Source organism: Anas platyrhynchos, chromosome 24 (genome assembly GCF_047663525.1).
Source record: "Anas platyrhynchos isolate ZD024472 breed Pekin duck chromosome 24, IASCAAS_PekinDuck_T2T, whole genome shotgun sequence".
Taxonomy (NCBI): Eukaryota; Metazoa; Chordata; class Aves; order Anseriformes; family Anatidae; genus Anas; species Anas platyrhynchos.
In genome coordinates this window covers 5684976-5701102 of record NC_092610.1, presented here as the reverse complement: position 1 = coordinate 5701102, position 16127 = coordinate 5684976, and the positions used below count along the sequence as shown (strand labels likewise).

At 58.1% G+C, this 16127-nt stretch overlaps 1 protein-coding gene and 1 long non-coding RNA gene across 3 annotated transcripts in view; one reads left to right on the top strand and one right to left on the bottom strand.

Moving 5' to 3' along the window:
* Nucleotides 1-1168: 1168 nt before the first annotated feature.
* LOC110351959 (uncharacterized) lies at nucleotides 1169-1847 on the bottom strand. The gene is made up of 2 exons (XR_005260810.2): nucleotides 1485-1847; nucleotides 1169-1408 (listed from the first exon to the last, which is right to left on the bottom strand). It is a non-coding gene; the product is annotated as an uncharacterized lncRNA (long non-coding RNA).
* A 314-nt stretch (nucleotides 1848-2161) lies between these two features.
* Nucleotides 2162-16127, top strand: part of NKAIN1 (sodium/potassium transporting ATPase interacting 1) — a 28205-nt gene continuing 14239 nt past the window's right edge. The window contains exons 1-2 of one of the 2 annotated variants that reach the window (XM_027443931.3): nucleotides 2174-2326; nucleotides 2466-2699. In XM_027443931.3, coding sequence (XP_027299732.1) covers nucleotides 2646-2699 — 54 coding nt within the window. In that variant the 5' untranslated portion in view covers nucleotides 2174-2326; nucleotides 2466-2645. Of the gene's footprint in view, nucleotides 2327-2465; nucleotides 2700-16127 lie in introns of both variants that reach the window. The other variant, XM_072027442.1, reaches the window with a different exon arrangement.

Sequence of the window (16127 nt, the reverse complement as noted above, 5' to 3'; positions counted from 1 at the left end):
GTCTGGCCGGGCACCCCCTGCAGCAGAGCCCAGAGCCCACAGAGCCGGGGCTGCGTTAGCGGGGGGCTGCTGCGCCCCTAATGAGCGGGCAGCTGAGCGCAGGCTGTCGTCTCCCGAGTGCCGCATTTCCATTTGAAAAAGCCAGCGATATTGAAAAAGAATGGCTTTCCACGAACAATGTGTCTTGTGTACATCAAAGCACTTATCTTCACAGCTTCCTCCCATCTCCATGAATGAATAATGTGACCCTGATTTAATTTCCTCCTAATATTTCCTCCATAATTTGCGTGTCATCTGTTTTCTTTCTTTCCATGAAAAAAAAAAAAAAAAAAAAAAAAAAAAGCAAAGGGCTGCAGGTCCAGAGGCAGGGTGGTGGGTTGTGAGCAGAGCAAGTGACAAAATGTTCAGCCCTTCCCCACCCGCTCACAAATTAAGTTATCTGCTTGCCTTCTAGGGAAGCAGCTTGACATGGTATATTGACCTTTTTAATCTAAAATTGATTCTTCGCAAAACTCCACCTGGTCGAGAGCCAGGCAGGATCTCAGCACCATTGTGTTGGTTTTATCGCTTTCATTATTTTACATCAGTGCGTTTTGCCTTTCTCTCTTATTTACTTGAGCCTTCGCACCCTCGCAGTGACGGGGAGGGCTGAGCTGAGCGCACTGCACTGGCAATTGCCAGCGAGATGCTACGAGGTGGTTGGGGCCTCATCATTTTTGATCCACAGGGTGAAACAGGTCCCTCTGCCCAGGTTCCTCCTTTGCTTAAATCCAGGAGCAGTTCCTGTGTTTCAAACACCCACCAGCTCAGACTGCTTTCAGACATCCCTCCTGGGCCCCCTGCTTAAGGGCTTTGCTTTGTGAGCCCACCGAATTTTTGCAGCATGTATTTTGCATTAACAGAAGCCAAGTGTTTTCTACAAACCCCATCCTTTGGCCACAAACGAGCCTCCCTGAATGCTCCTGAAAGCACGTGCCAGCACACTGCACCAGGACAGAGAGAAACTCACACCACAGAGGATGACAAAAAAGCTCCAGGAGTAGAAGCAGGCTGGTCGCAGCAGTGCATGGTCTGGCTGGGCCCTTCCAAAACTTTGGATGGGTTGGGTTAGACCATGGCCAGACCCACACACACACACACACACACAAATGCTCCTGCAAGGCTGTGGCCCATCAGATCCAGCACAGAGCTGCTCTGGTGTCTAAGCGTGCTCAGGGCTGGTTTAGTAGATGCTTTGCTATAAAAATCGGGGCTGAGGTTTACAAAAGCATGGAACTGAAAAGCAGTGAAGTGTTCCTAAGTCCTTCTGCTGGGTGGCATGTCTGGGGGAGGTTTCTCACACGCTGGAAAAGCACCATCCCAGTTTTTTCTCGGCAGATTTGCAGTCTCCGCTCCCCCAGAAGGTGTGCTGTGGAGAAAGAACAAAGACAAGCAGGGTGGATGGCTGTTAGGGGCCATACCCTGCCAGCTCTCCCCGCACCCACCTTCTTGCCCAAATCTTCCAGATTTGAGCCCCGTGGGAGCAGAGGCACAAAGCCAGATGGCTGCTGTCTGTCCAGGCAGAGGTCGCTCCCAGCCCTGGGAAGCCATGTGTGACCAGGGCTCTGCTGGGGGTTTCACGGGGGCTTTGCTCCCAGGGCTGAGCATCTGGCAACCCTGCAAGCCCAGGCGCTGCCCCGGCACAGCCACCCCAGCGTGCCCCCAGAGGAGGTGGCTGTGGGGTCCCTGTGCTCCGTGGCCGGACACCACCCACCTGCAGACCACAAGGGACACAGGCTGAGGCAGAGCCGGGGGATGCGGATCCCCAATCCTCCATCCCTTTCCATTTCCAATTTCCAAACCGGGATCTAACCCTGCAGGTCTCCCCCCCCACCCCCCTACCTCAACCTTCCGCCCGGAGGACCCAATCCAACAAAACCCCGCAATTAAAACCCCAAACTCCTGCCCGCTACCGACAGCCCGGCTCGAACGGGAGCCGCGCCCGCCGCCGGCTGCGGGGAGGCGGCCGCGCTCCCACCGCCCCCGGCCCCCCGGAAGCCGCGAAGGGCTCGTTGCGGGGGCGTCGTGCCCGGCCGCACCGCCCCCCGCCCGGCCGCGCCGCCCGCCGGGCCCCGCTGGGAGCGCGGGGGGCCTCGCCCCGGTGGCCGCGTCCAGCCCTGCCCGCCGCGCCCCCCCCCAATCCCCCTCCACGACCCCACCCGCCGCCGCCGCCGCCTCCTCCCCGCCCGCCCCCGGGGCGCGGAGCGCGGCTGTGCGGGAGAGACAATAGAGAGAGGGGCCGGGCGGGCTCCGCGCAAAACTGCGCGCCCCGGGGATGGATGGAGAGGTGTGCGCGACCCCCGGGCCCCTGCGCCGGGGGATGGGGTTGTAGCGGGGAAACGGGGAGAGGGGCTCCGGGGAGGAAGGCGGGGAAGGGGGGCGATGCCCCTTGCTGAGCGCAGCCCGCCTCTGTGCTAACCTGGCAGGGTGCGGGAGGCGGCAGGGCTGCTGTGAGGAAAGTGCCCGGGCTGGCCGGAGGTTGGAGAGCGGGACATGTTGCTGGTGCCCCCCTGATGGTCGCCGGGTGGCGGTTCTGCTGGTGAGAAGCTGGAGGAAGGCGACGCGCAGCCACGGTGGGGGAAATCCGAGGCTCCGGCTAGGAAACCATGGGGAGATGCAATGGGAGATGTACGCTGGTTGGATTCTGCTGCCTGCAGCTGGTAAGCCGAGGGGCCGTGTGCTCATCAGCATGCCGGGGTGTGCTTTGTGCGAAATGCTCGCTGTCACCGCTACCCGCTCCGTCTCGGCGGTGACCTTGCTGTGGGACCAGCTTGGGGATGCTTCAATGCGACCCAAAAAAAAAAAAAAAAAAGGCAAAGAGAAAAGAAATGTGAGCCTCCTCCCCTGCTTCAATCCAGTGCTTGCTGGAGTTGCAGAAGAGGAGACGGATTTGAAACAGTTCCCAGTGCTGTCAGTGCCTGGGGATGTGTCTTGAGCAGGTGTGAGCTTTGTTTCCAGCTGCAATCTCTTCTCTCCGAGTTAGCTGCTGCGGGTGGCTTCCCATCCTGTGCTCAGCAGCTCCAGGGATGGTTCTTGGGGCGCGGGTCCCTTGCCTGAGATTTGGCAATAGTGAAACTTGGAGCCACAGCCGGCACTTTGCAAACTCCTGCTTTTGAGTGGGACCGGTCTGCTCGCGGGCTGGGGACACTCACGCGTTGGGGGAAGAGAGGACAGACAAGGTTCATTTGAATGGGATCGGGGATATTTGCAATAATTGTGTGTCGTGCTTTCCACCGCCCGCGAATCCATCTTCATCAGGCTGGTGACAGAGGGCCAGCCGAAGGGAGCATGTGGGGCGTTTGGGGGGTTTCTGATAAAACCAGCAACCACGGAGGTTGCAATTAATTATCCAGGCGCTTTTCCAGGCAGGTGGTTTGTTGAACCTGGTAGTCAAGTGGCACCCGTGGAATTACATTGTCACCATTCAGCGACTGTTGGGGGGCTCAGCATTGCAAGGGAAACAGGGAGGGAATTGCTGAAACGTTGCCTGGCCAGCCCGCGATGTCCCCATGGACTGGGGGGTGACCAGGCGGCGGGGCGCTGTGGGTAGAGGCGGTGATGTGTGTGATGGAAACGGGCTCAGTGTCTGCTCTTGCGGAGAGCTTTGGAGATGATGGTGGCATCCTGCTGACAGGCAGTTTCTTCCCAGCGTCGCTCCCATTCATTTTTTATCTTTCAGAAGGCCATGGCCGTGGAGTTGTTCTGACCTTGCAAAAGGTGGGGAGCGGCTTTTCCTGGGGCTAAGGGATGCTTCAAAGCAAATTAGTGCTGGGGGAGCGGAGCATCATGCTGCAGGAATCGCCTTCCGTGCCCTGAAACTTCCCCACTACTGTGGTTTGGTCGGTGAAGTCTTGCTTTGCGCCTCGCTTCTGTTCCCGCTTATTCAGGATAAAAATGATGGGTGTTTCCTTGTGTGCGGGAGTTTCCTGGCTTTCGGTCACTTTTTCCTTCACTGCTCAACTCAACAAGAGTCTTGTTGGCATTTATTCTGCAGGGAAATACTCCAGCTCTATAAAGAGAGGAGATTTTGATGCGTTTATTTTCGGAAATGAAACAAATCAGTGCGAGCTCCTAGGCTGGGAGAGCAGCTCCCGCACGCAACCGGGGAAACTTTGTGATGCAGCCTGAGGCTGGGCTTTCCACCCCATCCTGGCCCTGTGTGTCCTAGTGCTGCTGTGGCTAGGACAGGCTCCAAAATTGTCTCTTTTTGGTGGCCCTTCCACCCCTGGGTTCTCCCAACTCTCCCAGGTTGCACAATGCTCTCCAGGAGGGAGCCTGGGCAGAAATGCCATCCTGCTGTGGGATTAGGCCACCCTGCCTCATCCCAGCACCAGTGCAGGATGCGTGCTGCTGCTCAGGGCTCTGGGCAGGCTGAGGACCACGTGCGTGCTCCAGCTGGAGCTCCCCGAGGTGGTGGTGGCCACCACAGCACCCAGCCAGCCTCGTCGCTGGCTCTGGGCTACAAGAAGACAGCAGCTTGAGCCCTGCTGGGCATGGGGAGGTGCCCCCGAGCACCCAGTGCTGAGGGGTGGCAGCAAGGTGGGGCCACGTTTATGTGGGGTTGGGGCTTGCAGCGGTGGCACAAGTCCTGGTCTCCTGGGGAGGAGAGGAGCCTGGAGGCCATGCACGGCAGAGGATGCTCCTCTGGGTGGGCTGCCCCATGTGGTGGCACCCGAACCAGGCCAGGGACTGGTTTGCTGCCCACAAACTTCTGCCCAGCCCTGTGGCCATGAGCTGTGGCACCCCAGGCAGTGCATCCCAGCCCCTGTGATCACCCAGATATAGCAAATGCTCCTTCACCGCCGCCTTGAAGCACGCGGTGAGCCAGGGCTGCAAGTGCCGGGTGTTTCCACTCCTGGGAGAGAAGAAATGCCAGCCATAGTTTGCCTCTATTCGCGATTTTCCAAGGAAAAGGCTAAGAAACCAGTGAGTCATTTACCAGACACGCAACGACTCAGCCTCAAGAGGGGCTGGCTGGAGATATTTATGATTATGAGATGAAATGAAATCAAAACTCTCTTTTTACGCCAACTATCCAGGAACAAGAGGCCACTTAATGCTGCTAGCATCGGGTCAGCTCGCCACGCAGAAGGGGCTCTGCTGGGCTGGGGGCTGGGGGTTCGGCTGCTGCTGAAACCAGCCGCTCCCTGGGCCGCCCGATGTTGTCGGGGGAATTTATGTTTTCTTTATGCGAGCAGTAAAGCTGCTGAGCTGGCCAGATGAAAAACAAACCTGCCGTGCCCTTCGCCTCCGCCAGCACATGGGAGCTGTGAGCTGCTCTGGTTCATTCTGAAGCCTAAGGGTGGCAGCTGGAGGTGGCAGCCCCGCTGTGTCGCCCTCCTCCCGGGGCTGCTTGGGTGCAGGGTGCGGAGGCAGGGGGACGCCTCGTTGTTCGCCCCACTCCCACCACCCCTCAGCATCGCTCTGAAGTGTTTTGTTCTGTTCTTTGTTCCTCTCCTTTTCCTTTAATTGGCTGGGAAAGCAAAGCTTGGTTGATGCCTCCCGCCGGGCTGAGCCTGCCGGAGCTTGCCCAGACAGTGCTGTGCCGCGCCGTGCCATGGTGTGCCGTGCTGTGCCATGCCGTGCCGTGCCGTGCCAAGCAGTGCTATGCCGTGCTGTGCTGTGCTGTGCCATGCCAGCGCTGGCCTCCTTCCTCCTGCAGCCTCCTGGGGCCAGAGGTGCAGGCAGAGCAGGGATGTGTCTGTCCCATCCCACCTGTCCATCCCACCGAGGGGTTTTCCTACGTGCGAGCCTCCAGGATGCGACCCACGGTAACCGAGCCTGCACGAGGAGCTGGGAGAGAAGCTAACGAGTGACCCCAGGGCGTCGGCTTAACGAAGGATGGGTGAGGGCAGCTCATGGTCCCATCCGCTGCAGTGCCCCGCTCTGCCTTGTGCCATCCCTTTGGGACACTGCAGCCAACCCTCAGTGGGGTCATCCCCACTGCACTGCGCACCCCACAGGCACACACCCACTGCTGGCACCAGCTCCATCGCCGCTGAGAGCCTCCGATGGCCACGGGCATCTTTTGTCCTTGCGTGGTTGCCATCGTGCCTGAGCCCGTGCTTGGGGCCAGCGCGAGAGCGGCGGGACCGGAGCTGCCCCCACCACCAGGGATGGGGGGAACGGAGCCCGGGCTGAACTCTGGATGTGGGTTTTCAATTACACAATTAAATGCACAATTAGGTATAATTACCAGTGCTCAGAAGCCGCGACTGTTCATAATAGGCATGTAATCTACTGCAGTCACTGTTTATACTGCTCAGCTCTGCTCCCTAATGATTATGGAAAGCTTTCACATTTGCATGGTTGCCATGGAAATTGGGTTCGGGGCTGACAGAGGCATCACGGATGGAGGACCCCACGGCTCCCCGCGCCCCTTCGCCACGGGCCGGGCATGGTGGGTGCGTGCCCAGGGGATGCTGCGAGGGCCGGGGGTGCTGCAGGACGGCGGGACCTGAAGGGGAGGGATGGGGATGTTCCAGGGTGGGCAGCACCGAGGGGATCCGGCGATGACATGTGCGTGTGTGTCCGGGCAGGTGCAGAAACCCCAACCCAACTTGTCACCAACCTGTGCGGCCACCCCGGGAGCCGAGGTAGGGAGCATGGGTGCGGGTGGCCACGGAGAAGCTTCCCAGCATGGCGAGACGTCCGCGTGCATGAGCATCCTCTGTTGTGCACACGTGTGCCTGCATTATTCATACAAAGAGCTGTGCTTGACAGTCTGCTATAAAGGTTTATTGGCATGCGTTTGGGAAGGAATGGTGTTACAGCTCTCAATTAAAACCGCTATTAAAGCGCAGTATGTCTAAATTTGCAGGGCTAGCTAATGTGCACCCAAGAGTATTAAAGGGACCGCTGGAAGATCTCTCTAAATCATTAATGCTGATCCGCAACAAAGCTGGGAGCAATGGGAACTGTTCAGAGGGCTGGAAAAAAATGTCTTGGAGAGCTGGGGTGGAGAAAAAATGACTGGGGTGAGCCAGAAAGCCGTGGGCAGCCTGGCTTGACGTGAAGACCTGCGAAAGCACAGGAAGGAGAGGCTGATGCATGATGTGATCAGCAAAGCCGAAAAGACGGTGGCGTAATTGATGTCTCGGAAAATGAGCCTTGTCCAACAAAACTTGCTCTTGTTTCTCAATGAGCTCATGAGTTTGGCTGATAAAAGTAACGGCGTTGACATAATAGTACTTAGATGCCGATAAGCGATTTGATTTAGCCCCGCGTGGCTTTCCCTTAGAAAAAAATTAGCGCTATAAAAAATCAATGCAGCCGGGATCAAGGGATGGAAGCTGGGGAAGCGTCAGCGTGCACTGGGGCTTGACTTGGAGGGGCTGCGTGCTGAGCTGGGGACCCTTCAGCTCCCGTTTCGGTGCTGTGGCAGAAGGCATAAAAGCACTGCTGGAGGGGGCAGCGGCTCTGCCCCTCTCCATTGGGCTGCTCTGGACTTGGCCCCGTGCACCCGTCCTGGTGGCTTTGGCCGGGACGTCCCCGCGGTGACGAGTGGAAGCGGTGACACATGCCCGGGGCTTTCACTGGCTACGAGGGAAGCGGGAGCCCGAGGCTCCCGGATCAATAAACATCTTGGCCGGGCTCCTGGCTGCTTTGTTTATTTGCAAGCTCTGAACTCTGCCTCTGGCTGAGCTCCGGGCCGGGAGATAATCACCGTGTGGGGAAGTAACACCTCAGTCTGGGCCTACTTGGTGTAATTTGGGCTAGAAATCCTATTTTCCAGCAGACACCGGTGTGCCGGAGAGGGGCCTCACCCTGCCCAGGTGAGATGTTTCAGGAGAGTGAAGCTTCCTGGTGGTGGGGTGGGCTGGGGTAGGGGCGGTGAGAGGACAGGGGGGACGATGTCCCCATGGGGAAGGGGGGGACTCCCTCCCCCAGCCTGTGCCCCTCTGGCAGTGCTGCACCCCGATGTTTTCCCCTGGGAGGGAGGCAGGGGCTCCTCTGTATGGGTTTCTCGGACAAGCAGAGGATTGCTGCACAGGAGGAACCGGGGGGCTCAATAATTGAGAAGGATTTGGGGACCAGATGCTTCAAAACTCATCGCCATGAAATTCCAGCCCTCCATAACCATGGGATGGGAAAGCTGCTGGTAAAATACAGCCTGTGGGGTCTTAGTGGGAAATTAGGGGACAGCCACCAGTGAACTCACATCCTATCCATGGGCCATTCCCATGGATATTTAGGACCCAGAGCCAGTGCTGAGCCCATGGCACTGCCCTCCCGCCTCACCAAGTGCTGACACAGCAGCGAGCTGCGGGCTGTGGTCGCTGGGAGGATGCTGGGCTTGGGCAGCAGCACCCAGCACCCTCCCAGCTTTGTGCCAATGGTCCACGGTGGGAAATAGGGCTGGAAAAAGGCTCTGTGACCCCACAGGCACCGCGTGCCACCCCTGGGGGCAGGATCCTGCCAGCATCACCTCCCTCCAGCGAGCAGGGCTGGGCACACATGGGTGCTGCAGCCGTCGCCGGGTACATCTTTATGGAAAGGGGAGAAAAACACCAGAAACAGGCAGCAGAGAGGAAAGAGGCACAAAAGCGTGACGTTCCCATCAGTGCCGGCCGCACGTCTGATAGCTCCTCCAGCGCCGGCCGGCAGATGCAGGTTATTGCGTATTGATCGCTGCGGCGCCCGGCCAGGCAGCGCTGCAGGCACCGGGGACGGCCTCATCCTGGTGACATGGGGGGCATCCCCATCCCCTGTCCCCTGGGGTGGCCGGGGACATCCTTGTCCCCATCACAGCACGGAGCTGGGGGTGGGTTTTGGCTGGAGGGGATGTGTCGGGGGTTTAGCGTCTCCTGGGAAGAGGCTGAGTTGTGTGGGGACAAAACCTCCCAAGCCGGCAGGATGCTTGGAGGTAGGACGGTGCGGGATGGGACCGCTGGCATCGTCTCTCCCTGTCCTGCCGGTGACCATTCATTTCAATTTTCAAAATATGTATGTAACAGCCTGGAAAAAATGGAAAGGAAAAGTTGGCACAGAGCAGCCCGATCATATTTAAACAGGACATTAAACCCCAAGTGTTTTATTAATAAGATTAATAACCACTTGGATGTGGTTGGCTGGGAAATTTCACACATTTTTCGCTTTTCACTCTGTGGCAGAAGGAGATTTGGGGGAGAAAAGGCCAATTGCCCGTCAGCCTGCACCTGGGCAGAGGCTGCGGTGCAGGACGCAGCACTCCCTGCGGAGATACCCAAAGCCCCCCAGCTTTGGGTGATTGTGGGTGCCCTTGGGATCCCACACCGCACGTTTTGCCTTATTATTCAGGATTATTATATTTTCCCAGCAGGCGCATGGTGCCGCAGGCACAGCAAATCTTGCTGGGGTGAGGTTTCCCTGTGCTCCACCAGGAACCCAATGCTGGGAGCCCCAAGGGATGCGGAGCTGTGTCGGGGTGCCCAGCACAGGGGCAGCACGTCCCGGTGGTGCCGGGGGGGGTTTAGCAAACAGGAGCTTCAGGAGAGGGCTGAAGGAGGGTGGATTTTGAGGGGTGAGTGCCAGAGGTGCTCAGATGCCCTGAGGAACCAGAGGGGTATTTTAGGGGTGTCAGGCTGAGACCCCACACAAGGTCATCCCTGTGCAGAGATGCTCCGGGCAGTTTCTGTCACCATTTCTCCTGTCACTGGGCTGTGTCCCAGCACCCTCCTCATCCTCACTGCCCACCCCGTGTCTCATCCAAGCAGGGCACACAGCCGCTGTGCCTGGCCCGGGTCACTGCCATGCACAAGGGACACAACCCGAGGCAGGGCAAGGACCAAGGTCGGAGTGCTGACCTCCTGTTTGGCTCTCAGGCTAATTGCCTTGATTAGGGCTAATTAGTGCTCTGGGCCAGTCTGGTCTCTTCGATCAATAGTGCATCCCTTCAATAGTGCATCCCTTCCCCGCTGCACGTGCGCAGGGCAGAGCCAGGAGCACAGCCTGGGGACACCGAAAGGAGCCGGTGCTGTGCTTTGGTCTCCTGCTGGGGAAGGAAACACAAAAAGCTTTGGGGGAAGGGATTTGGGAAGTGATGGGGCTGGGACATGGTCCCCGTCCCCTTTTGTGGCTGGGGGCTGCAGGGAGCTGTGGACATGTCACCCTGGGGCTGGGGCACTGCCTGATACCTTGTCCCTTGTGCACGCTCCTGTGGTCCCGCGGGGGCACCAAGGTCCTTCCCTTTTCCTTTTTATTTTTTTCCTTTTCTTGTTCCTTCTTCCCTTTCTCCCCATTTAGGCCCAAAACCTGGCCCCAGCCCCTTCCCCACACCCGAGGGGGCTCACCAGCATCCAATCTGTGCCTCCATACCCCCCTCTGCTCCTGTCCCCTCCTGTCCCCCCAAAACCACCGCACCCAGCCCCTCGCTGGGCAGTTACCAACCCCCCAGCAGCCCACCTGACTCCCTCAGTGATGCCATCCCTCCCATCCCATTTTTGTCCATCCTGGCCCATTTTTATCCATACCAGCCCATTTTTGTCCATCCTGACCCATTTTTGCAGTTTCTGGCTCAATTTTCCCCCCCCAGAGCAGCGGGGGGCAGTGGGAGCGCTGCGGGGGGCACATCCCCAGGGCAGCTGCAGGGATGGGGATGGCACCGAGCCCCCACACCGGGGCGGGGACCGAGGGCACCCTGGGAGCAGCGGGGTTGGTTTGGGATCAGCGCCGGGGCTTTTTACCCGCCTGGGAATTCGCAGCACGTCCCTGACTCGGTGACTCCAAACACGGATTTAATTTGGCAGCAGGAGGCTGTTATTGTTACGGCCCGCTCAATAAATACCAATTGATTATTAAAGGCTTTTTTTTTCTTTTTTTTTTTTCCTTTTTTTTCCCCTGAAGCTCACCACTGGTGAGGTCCCCTCCAGCCCTGGGGGAGCGCGTCCCCATCCCCTCCTTGTCCCCTCATCGTCATCCCTAGGGCCGTCGGCTCTCCTCGGGCTGTGTCTCTTGCACCCGCCCTGGCTGGCTCCCGGCCCCAATTATTTTTAATTCGAGCACCCGAACAAAAGGCTGCGCAGAGGCAGCGAGCTTGGGGCACCCTGGGGAGGCGGCACTTGCCAGACAAAGCAAAGCAAGCCCTAACGATGGGCATCGCCCGCATCCCCTCCCCGCCATGAATTATCCATGGGCCGCATCCTCCCTGCAATTAGCGCTGTCGTTAATGGGGCTGGGGACCCCAAGGAGTAAGAGGTGGAGCTGGGTGCTGCTGGGTGCTGAGCGGGGACAGCCCCGTTTCCCATCTGTGGGGACCCCAGTCTTGTTGTCAGGCCATCTGTGCTGTCCTGATGGGTTTTCCCCTGAAATTGTACGTGGAAATCCTCATGAGGAAGCACCAAAAGGGCGATGGCTTAGGGCAGAGGCACGCTTTGGGTGCAGAAGTTGGGGCAGCATGCACGTCCCAGCTGGCAACTCCATCCCAGGTGGCTTTGGGGGGAAGAAACTCCTTTTTTGGAGAAAAAAAAGCCATCCCTATGGCCTCTCGAAGTGGCACTCAGCCTGGCATGGAGGACAGCCCCATGTCCCCATCGGACACGGGTGGCTGAGGTCCTGCTGTAGGATTTGGGGTGCTCGGGGCGGGTTGGAGCCTTTCAGCCCCAACGCTCACAGCACCTTGGTGCCAGCCTAATGCGGTGGGCATGAAAAGAGGAATAACCGATTAATAAAAGCAATTTTTATGGATGTTTAAGAAGTCTCTAATGAGCTCCCATCCACTGCAGCTGCTAATCGCTGCGTTTAATAATGTGCTGGTGGTCACGGCGCGCTCTGCTAAGGCGCCTTATTAAATCCTCGCCGTGATGAATGGGAAAGGTGGCAGCATGCTTAACTGCAATTGTTATTTTGCTAACGTGCAGCAATTGTTGGAAATATGAAGGGCTTCAGTTCTATTAGGGCTGCACATCCATACATGCGTGCCCATTTGTTTCCAGCTTTTGTGCCTCTCCAGCACTGATATTCCTGCCGGCGCGGGAAGATGGGTTTTGGGCTGTTGGGTTTTCAATAAATGGGATTGCTATTAAATTCCTAAATAGTAACGGCAGCGCTAATGATGTCCTGCACAGCCCGTTGCTCCTTAAAGCACCCCAAAAGAGCCTTGTGGCTGCTCGGGGGAGCCCCCAGCAGCCGAGCTCTGGCTCTGGTCCTCGTGCTGCCGTGTCCGCAGCCACTTCCCACCGCGTGCTGCTTTCTCATTCCACCCCTGGGAAGATTTATGGAGCCACCAGCGCCGCGTCTCCCTGCCGGGCCCATCCGTCTCCCCGGCTGACAATAACTCGCCTTTAATATGTGCATATGAAACCCGTAACCGCTGTCCCTCCCCGTCCTAAGTGGCTCGAATTAGAGGCTTGAAAAACGAGGGCAAGCGGCCGAGGCGGTGGCTGGGCACCCAGCAGGTGGGAGGAGAGGGAGGGCAGCTCCTAAAGGTGCTGGGGTGGGTGCTTAAGGATGGGGCTGGTGGATGGAGGGGCTGGGGGGACACCTGTGTGCCGTCCGTGATGGGACAGTGAGGATGGATGGGGTTTTGGGGAGTGTTTCTAGGTCAGGGTGGGCCCTCCACCCAGCGCACCCATGGGTGCCACCCCCGCGCACCCCTCCAGCCCCTCATCCCCGATGTGGGAAAGGGCTCCGGGAGCATCCCCCCCGGCAGGCGGCTCTGCCCTGCCATTAAAACCAATATTTGGGAGCCACGCGCGGCTTCGCCTCCCCAGCGGCCACCTCCGGCTGCTCCTTTGGCGGCGGCGATGCTCCGGGGGATTATTTTTGCTCCCCGCTTCATTAGCGCGGTTGTTACCAGGCAGATTCCTCGCCCGATTTTCTTTGCAGCCTGCAGGTCGTGGGAGGAGGGACTGCCGGTTTCCATAGCAATACGGTTGGCTTTAATCAGTATTTCTTTCCTGGGAGAATTGATTACGAAAGGTGTCACTAAATAAGTCAGTAAATTGGATTTTTTTTCCCTTTCTCTTTTCGCCCCTCTCCCCTCTATCAGATTATATTAGCAGCGTCTTTGAGTCGCTGTTCGAGATCCGGGGGAAATTACCTCTTGCTTCTTGCAGATGTTGGACTAAAGAACTTAACCAGAAGAATTAGCATCGAAATTGCCTGCGGCTTAATCCTTGTCCAAACGGTGCCTTTTATTGGGAGCCAGGAGCCAGCAGCAAATCTCGCCCTCGCCCCGGGTTTGGCTCTCGAGCTGCGTCACCCTGAGCCCTCCTGTCCCAGCCAGGGCAGGAGCGGGGGGGGTTGCAAGTTTTTGGAGGTTGGTCTCACCCCAGAATTTAATATTTAGGGATTTGAGTTCCCTGGATCTCTCCTCTCTTCCCACCTCACTTGCTGTCCCCATGCATCCCCCAGATTTAAGCTGCTGCGGGAGCTCCCCGAGGCCACCAGCGCCTCTGGCCAGAGCCACCTTGCTGTCACCTCCTCATGGGTGTCCCCTCTATTGCATTAATGCAAGAACACAACTTGCTATATTCTATAATATAATTTAGCAGTGAGCTTCTGCAAACAATCTGCCAGGCTCCCCTGTGCCCTTCAGGTGCAGGACACATCCCTCGGGCTGCCCTGGGACAGCTGTGCTCTGGCGGAGGTGCCCACGTCCCCGGTGTCACCGTTGGGACATGGAGAAGCTGGGCTGGGACAGGGACACAGCTCCACTCGGCATCCCCAAACCTGCGGGGAAAGCCCCCTCCTCCACGCACTCCCCCATTTACTAGGGATTTTTTTTAGGGGGTGTTGCTACGTTTTAATTAATTCTCAGCCTCCAAGTGTCCATGCTGCTAATGTGCTTTCTGCTGTGAGTCTTCGGCTTAATCATCAGCCGTGGCTCACTGTGTCTAATTGAGGTGCTTGATTAATCACAGTTTTATTTGTCTGAAAGCGTGTTTGTTTGGAGCTGGCATTTGCAGGAAGGCGTTTGCCAACGTTTCCGTGCCCTGGCCCAGCAGCCGCCCTCAGCTGGGTGCCGGTGCCTTGGCCTGGTGTCACCTTCACGTGTCCTGCTGGCGGGGACAGCAACATGGGGACATCTCCCTGGGGGCTTCTACAGGGCTGGGGGAGCTGTGGGTACCTCCAAGGCTGAGCTGGGGACTGGGGAACTGTGTTGGACTGGGGTTGGGGGGTTGTTTGCTGGGGGATGGGATGGGATGAGATGGGATGGGATGGGATGGGATGGGATGGGATGGGATGGGATGGGATGGGATGGGGTAGGGTAGGGTAGGGTGGGATGGGATGGCCATGGCCATTGTCCAGGTCTTCTCTTCCCTTGATTTCTCCTCTTGGTCTAACTTAGGCTACAAGCAGTAATTCAGAAATGTTCAGCCCAAGTCCCTTCCCAGGCCACCCAGTCGTCCCCACCAGTGCTTCCGTGGGTTTGCAGCCAGGAGTTGCTCTCAGCCTGGTGTCTGCCTTTCTCCAGGCTTCTGATCATCTGCCATCCCGTGCCTCAGTTTCCCCATTAGCCTGGCAGTGAGGGTGAGAGGAATCAGCCCCTCCTGGCCGTGCTGGTGGCCCTGGCTGCTCAGCTCCACCAAAGGCTCAGTCACCAAACATCGCTCGCTGTTCCCATCAGCTGGATGTTAACAAAAGGAGCTCTTCAATTGCCATGGCTCAAGAAAGGGACAGCAACTGGAGCAAAGTGGCATGGCCAGGGCATGGGGACGTGGGGACATCCATCCTGCCCCAAGGAGATGGTGGCAATGTCATTTGCCACTGTGCTCCTTGGCAAAGCCCAGCCACCCTCTGCAAATGCTTCTGGACATGATGCTGAGCAGAGCAGGACTTCACCCATTTCCCAGGTGGGTAAACTGAGGCACAGCAGCAGCTCCAGGGCAGGTCTGGCCCATTGCCCGTGTCCCTGCTCCGTCTCCTGTGCCCATCCCTCCCTAGGACCCAAGGCATGGGGCCACCCCCCCTGTCGTCCTCAGTGGAGGGACCCTGGGGACCATTCTGAGGCCATTTGTGGGGACAATTAAAGCAGCCCATGAAATGCTTTGTCAGATGGAGCCTGTCTGCACGAGGGTGTCGGCTGGGAGGCAACTTCTGGTGGGGAAGTGCGGGAATGAATCACTTTGACTTCCTTGTCTTTCTGTCAGTGGCAGTAAAAAAAAAAAAGAAAAAAAAAAAAAAAAGTCTCATCTCAGCCTTATCGCTCCGGTTCAGCATTTATATAACAGTAAAAATAATAGATGCAATATTGTATCTCCAGCCTGTGCGCAGTATAAGTAGTATTTGAATGTGCTCTGAGCCTCTGTATGAGCTGGCTGCCACCATCGGATGCGCAGAGGTTTCCAGAAGAGCTCAAACAGCTCCTCGTGGGTGGGATGGGGCTGCTTGGGAAGAGCCCTGGTACACGATGGGACCCCACCACCCCGCTTTTGGGTTGCAGAGAGGATGTTCAGCCGGCTTGTCCCTTGCTGGAGCTCCTGGGGCTCCTTGCTGAGCAGGGCAGGGTGACGGCAGGGACCGCTGCGGGGACGCGGGGTGACACACGCCGAGCGTGGAGGCACCGGGAGCCTGGTGGGTCTGGGGGCGCACAGGGCTGTTGGGGTGCTGCTGTCTCGGAGGTCTGGGGACTTGGGGGGGTCTCCTGCCCTGTGGGTCCCACCTCGGCTCACCCCGAGGAACCAAGCCCATTGCCTGTGGTGTCACAGCCCGGGCAGGGATTTGGGGACCCTGGTGTGAGCTGCTTGAGATGCTCGTCCCCCCGTCAGGCATCTCCATGCTCTGCCTCAGTTTCCTTTCCCTAAACTGGAGCCAAACCCCAAAAATGGGAGGGTGCTGGCTGTAAGCTGCCTTGTGCAGCACTTGGTGACTTTTGGACTACTTTGGGGGGACACCCGTGGGCTGGCACCACCAGCTGCCACCGGGCTGCATCCCCCGGGCTGATAGAGCTGGGGACAGATTTGGGAAGGGGCTGGGGGGGGGGGTCGGGGGGTGCCGTGGGACGGAGCTGATGCTCGCGGTGGGGACACCCATGGGTGCCGGGGTCGCATCCTGCCCAAGTGCCGGGCTCCTGGGGCGCGGCGTCTAGACAGCCGGGGCTGCTGCTGCGTTCCCATGGCAACGCGGCCGGATGCGGCTGACGGAAAAAATAAATAAAAAACGGGGAG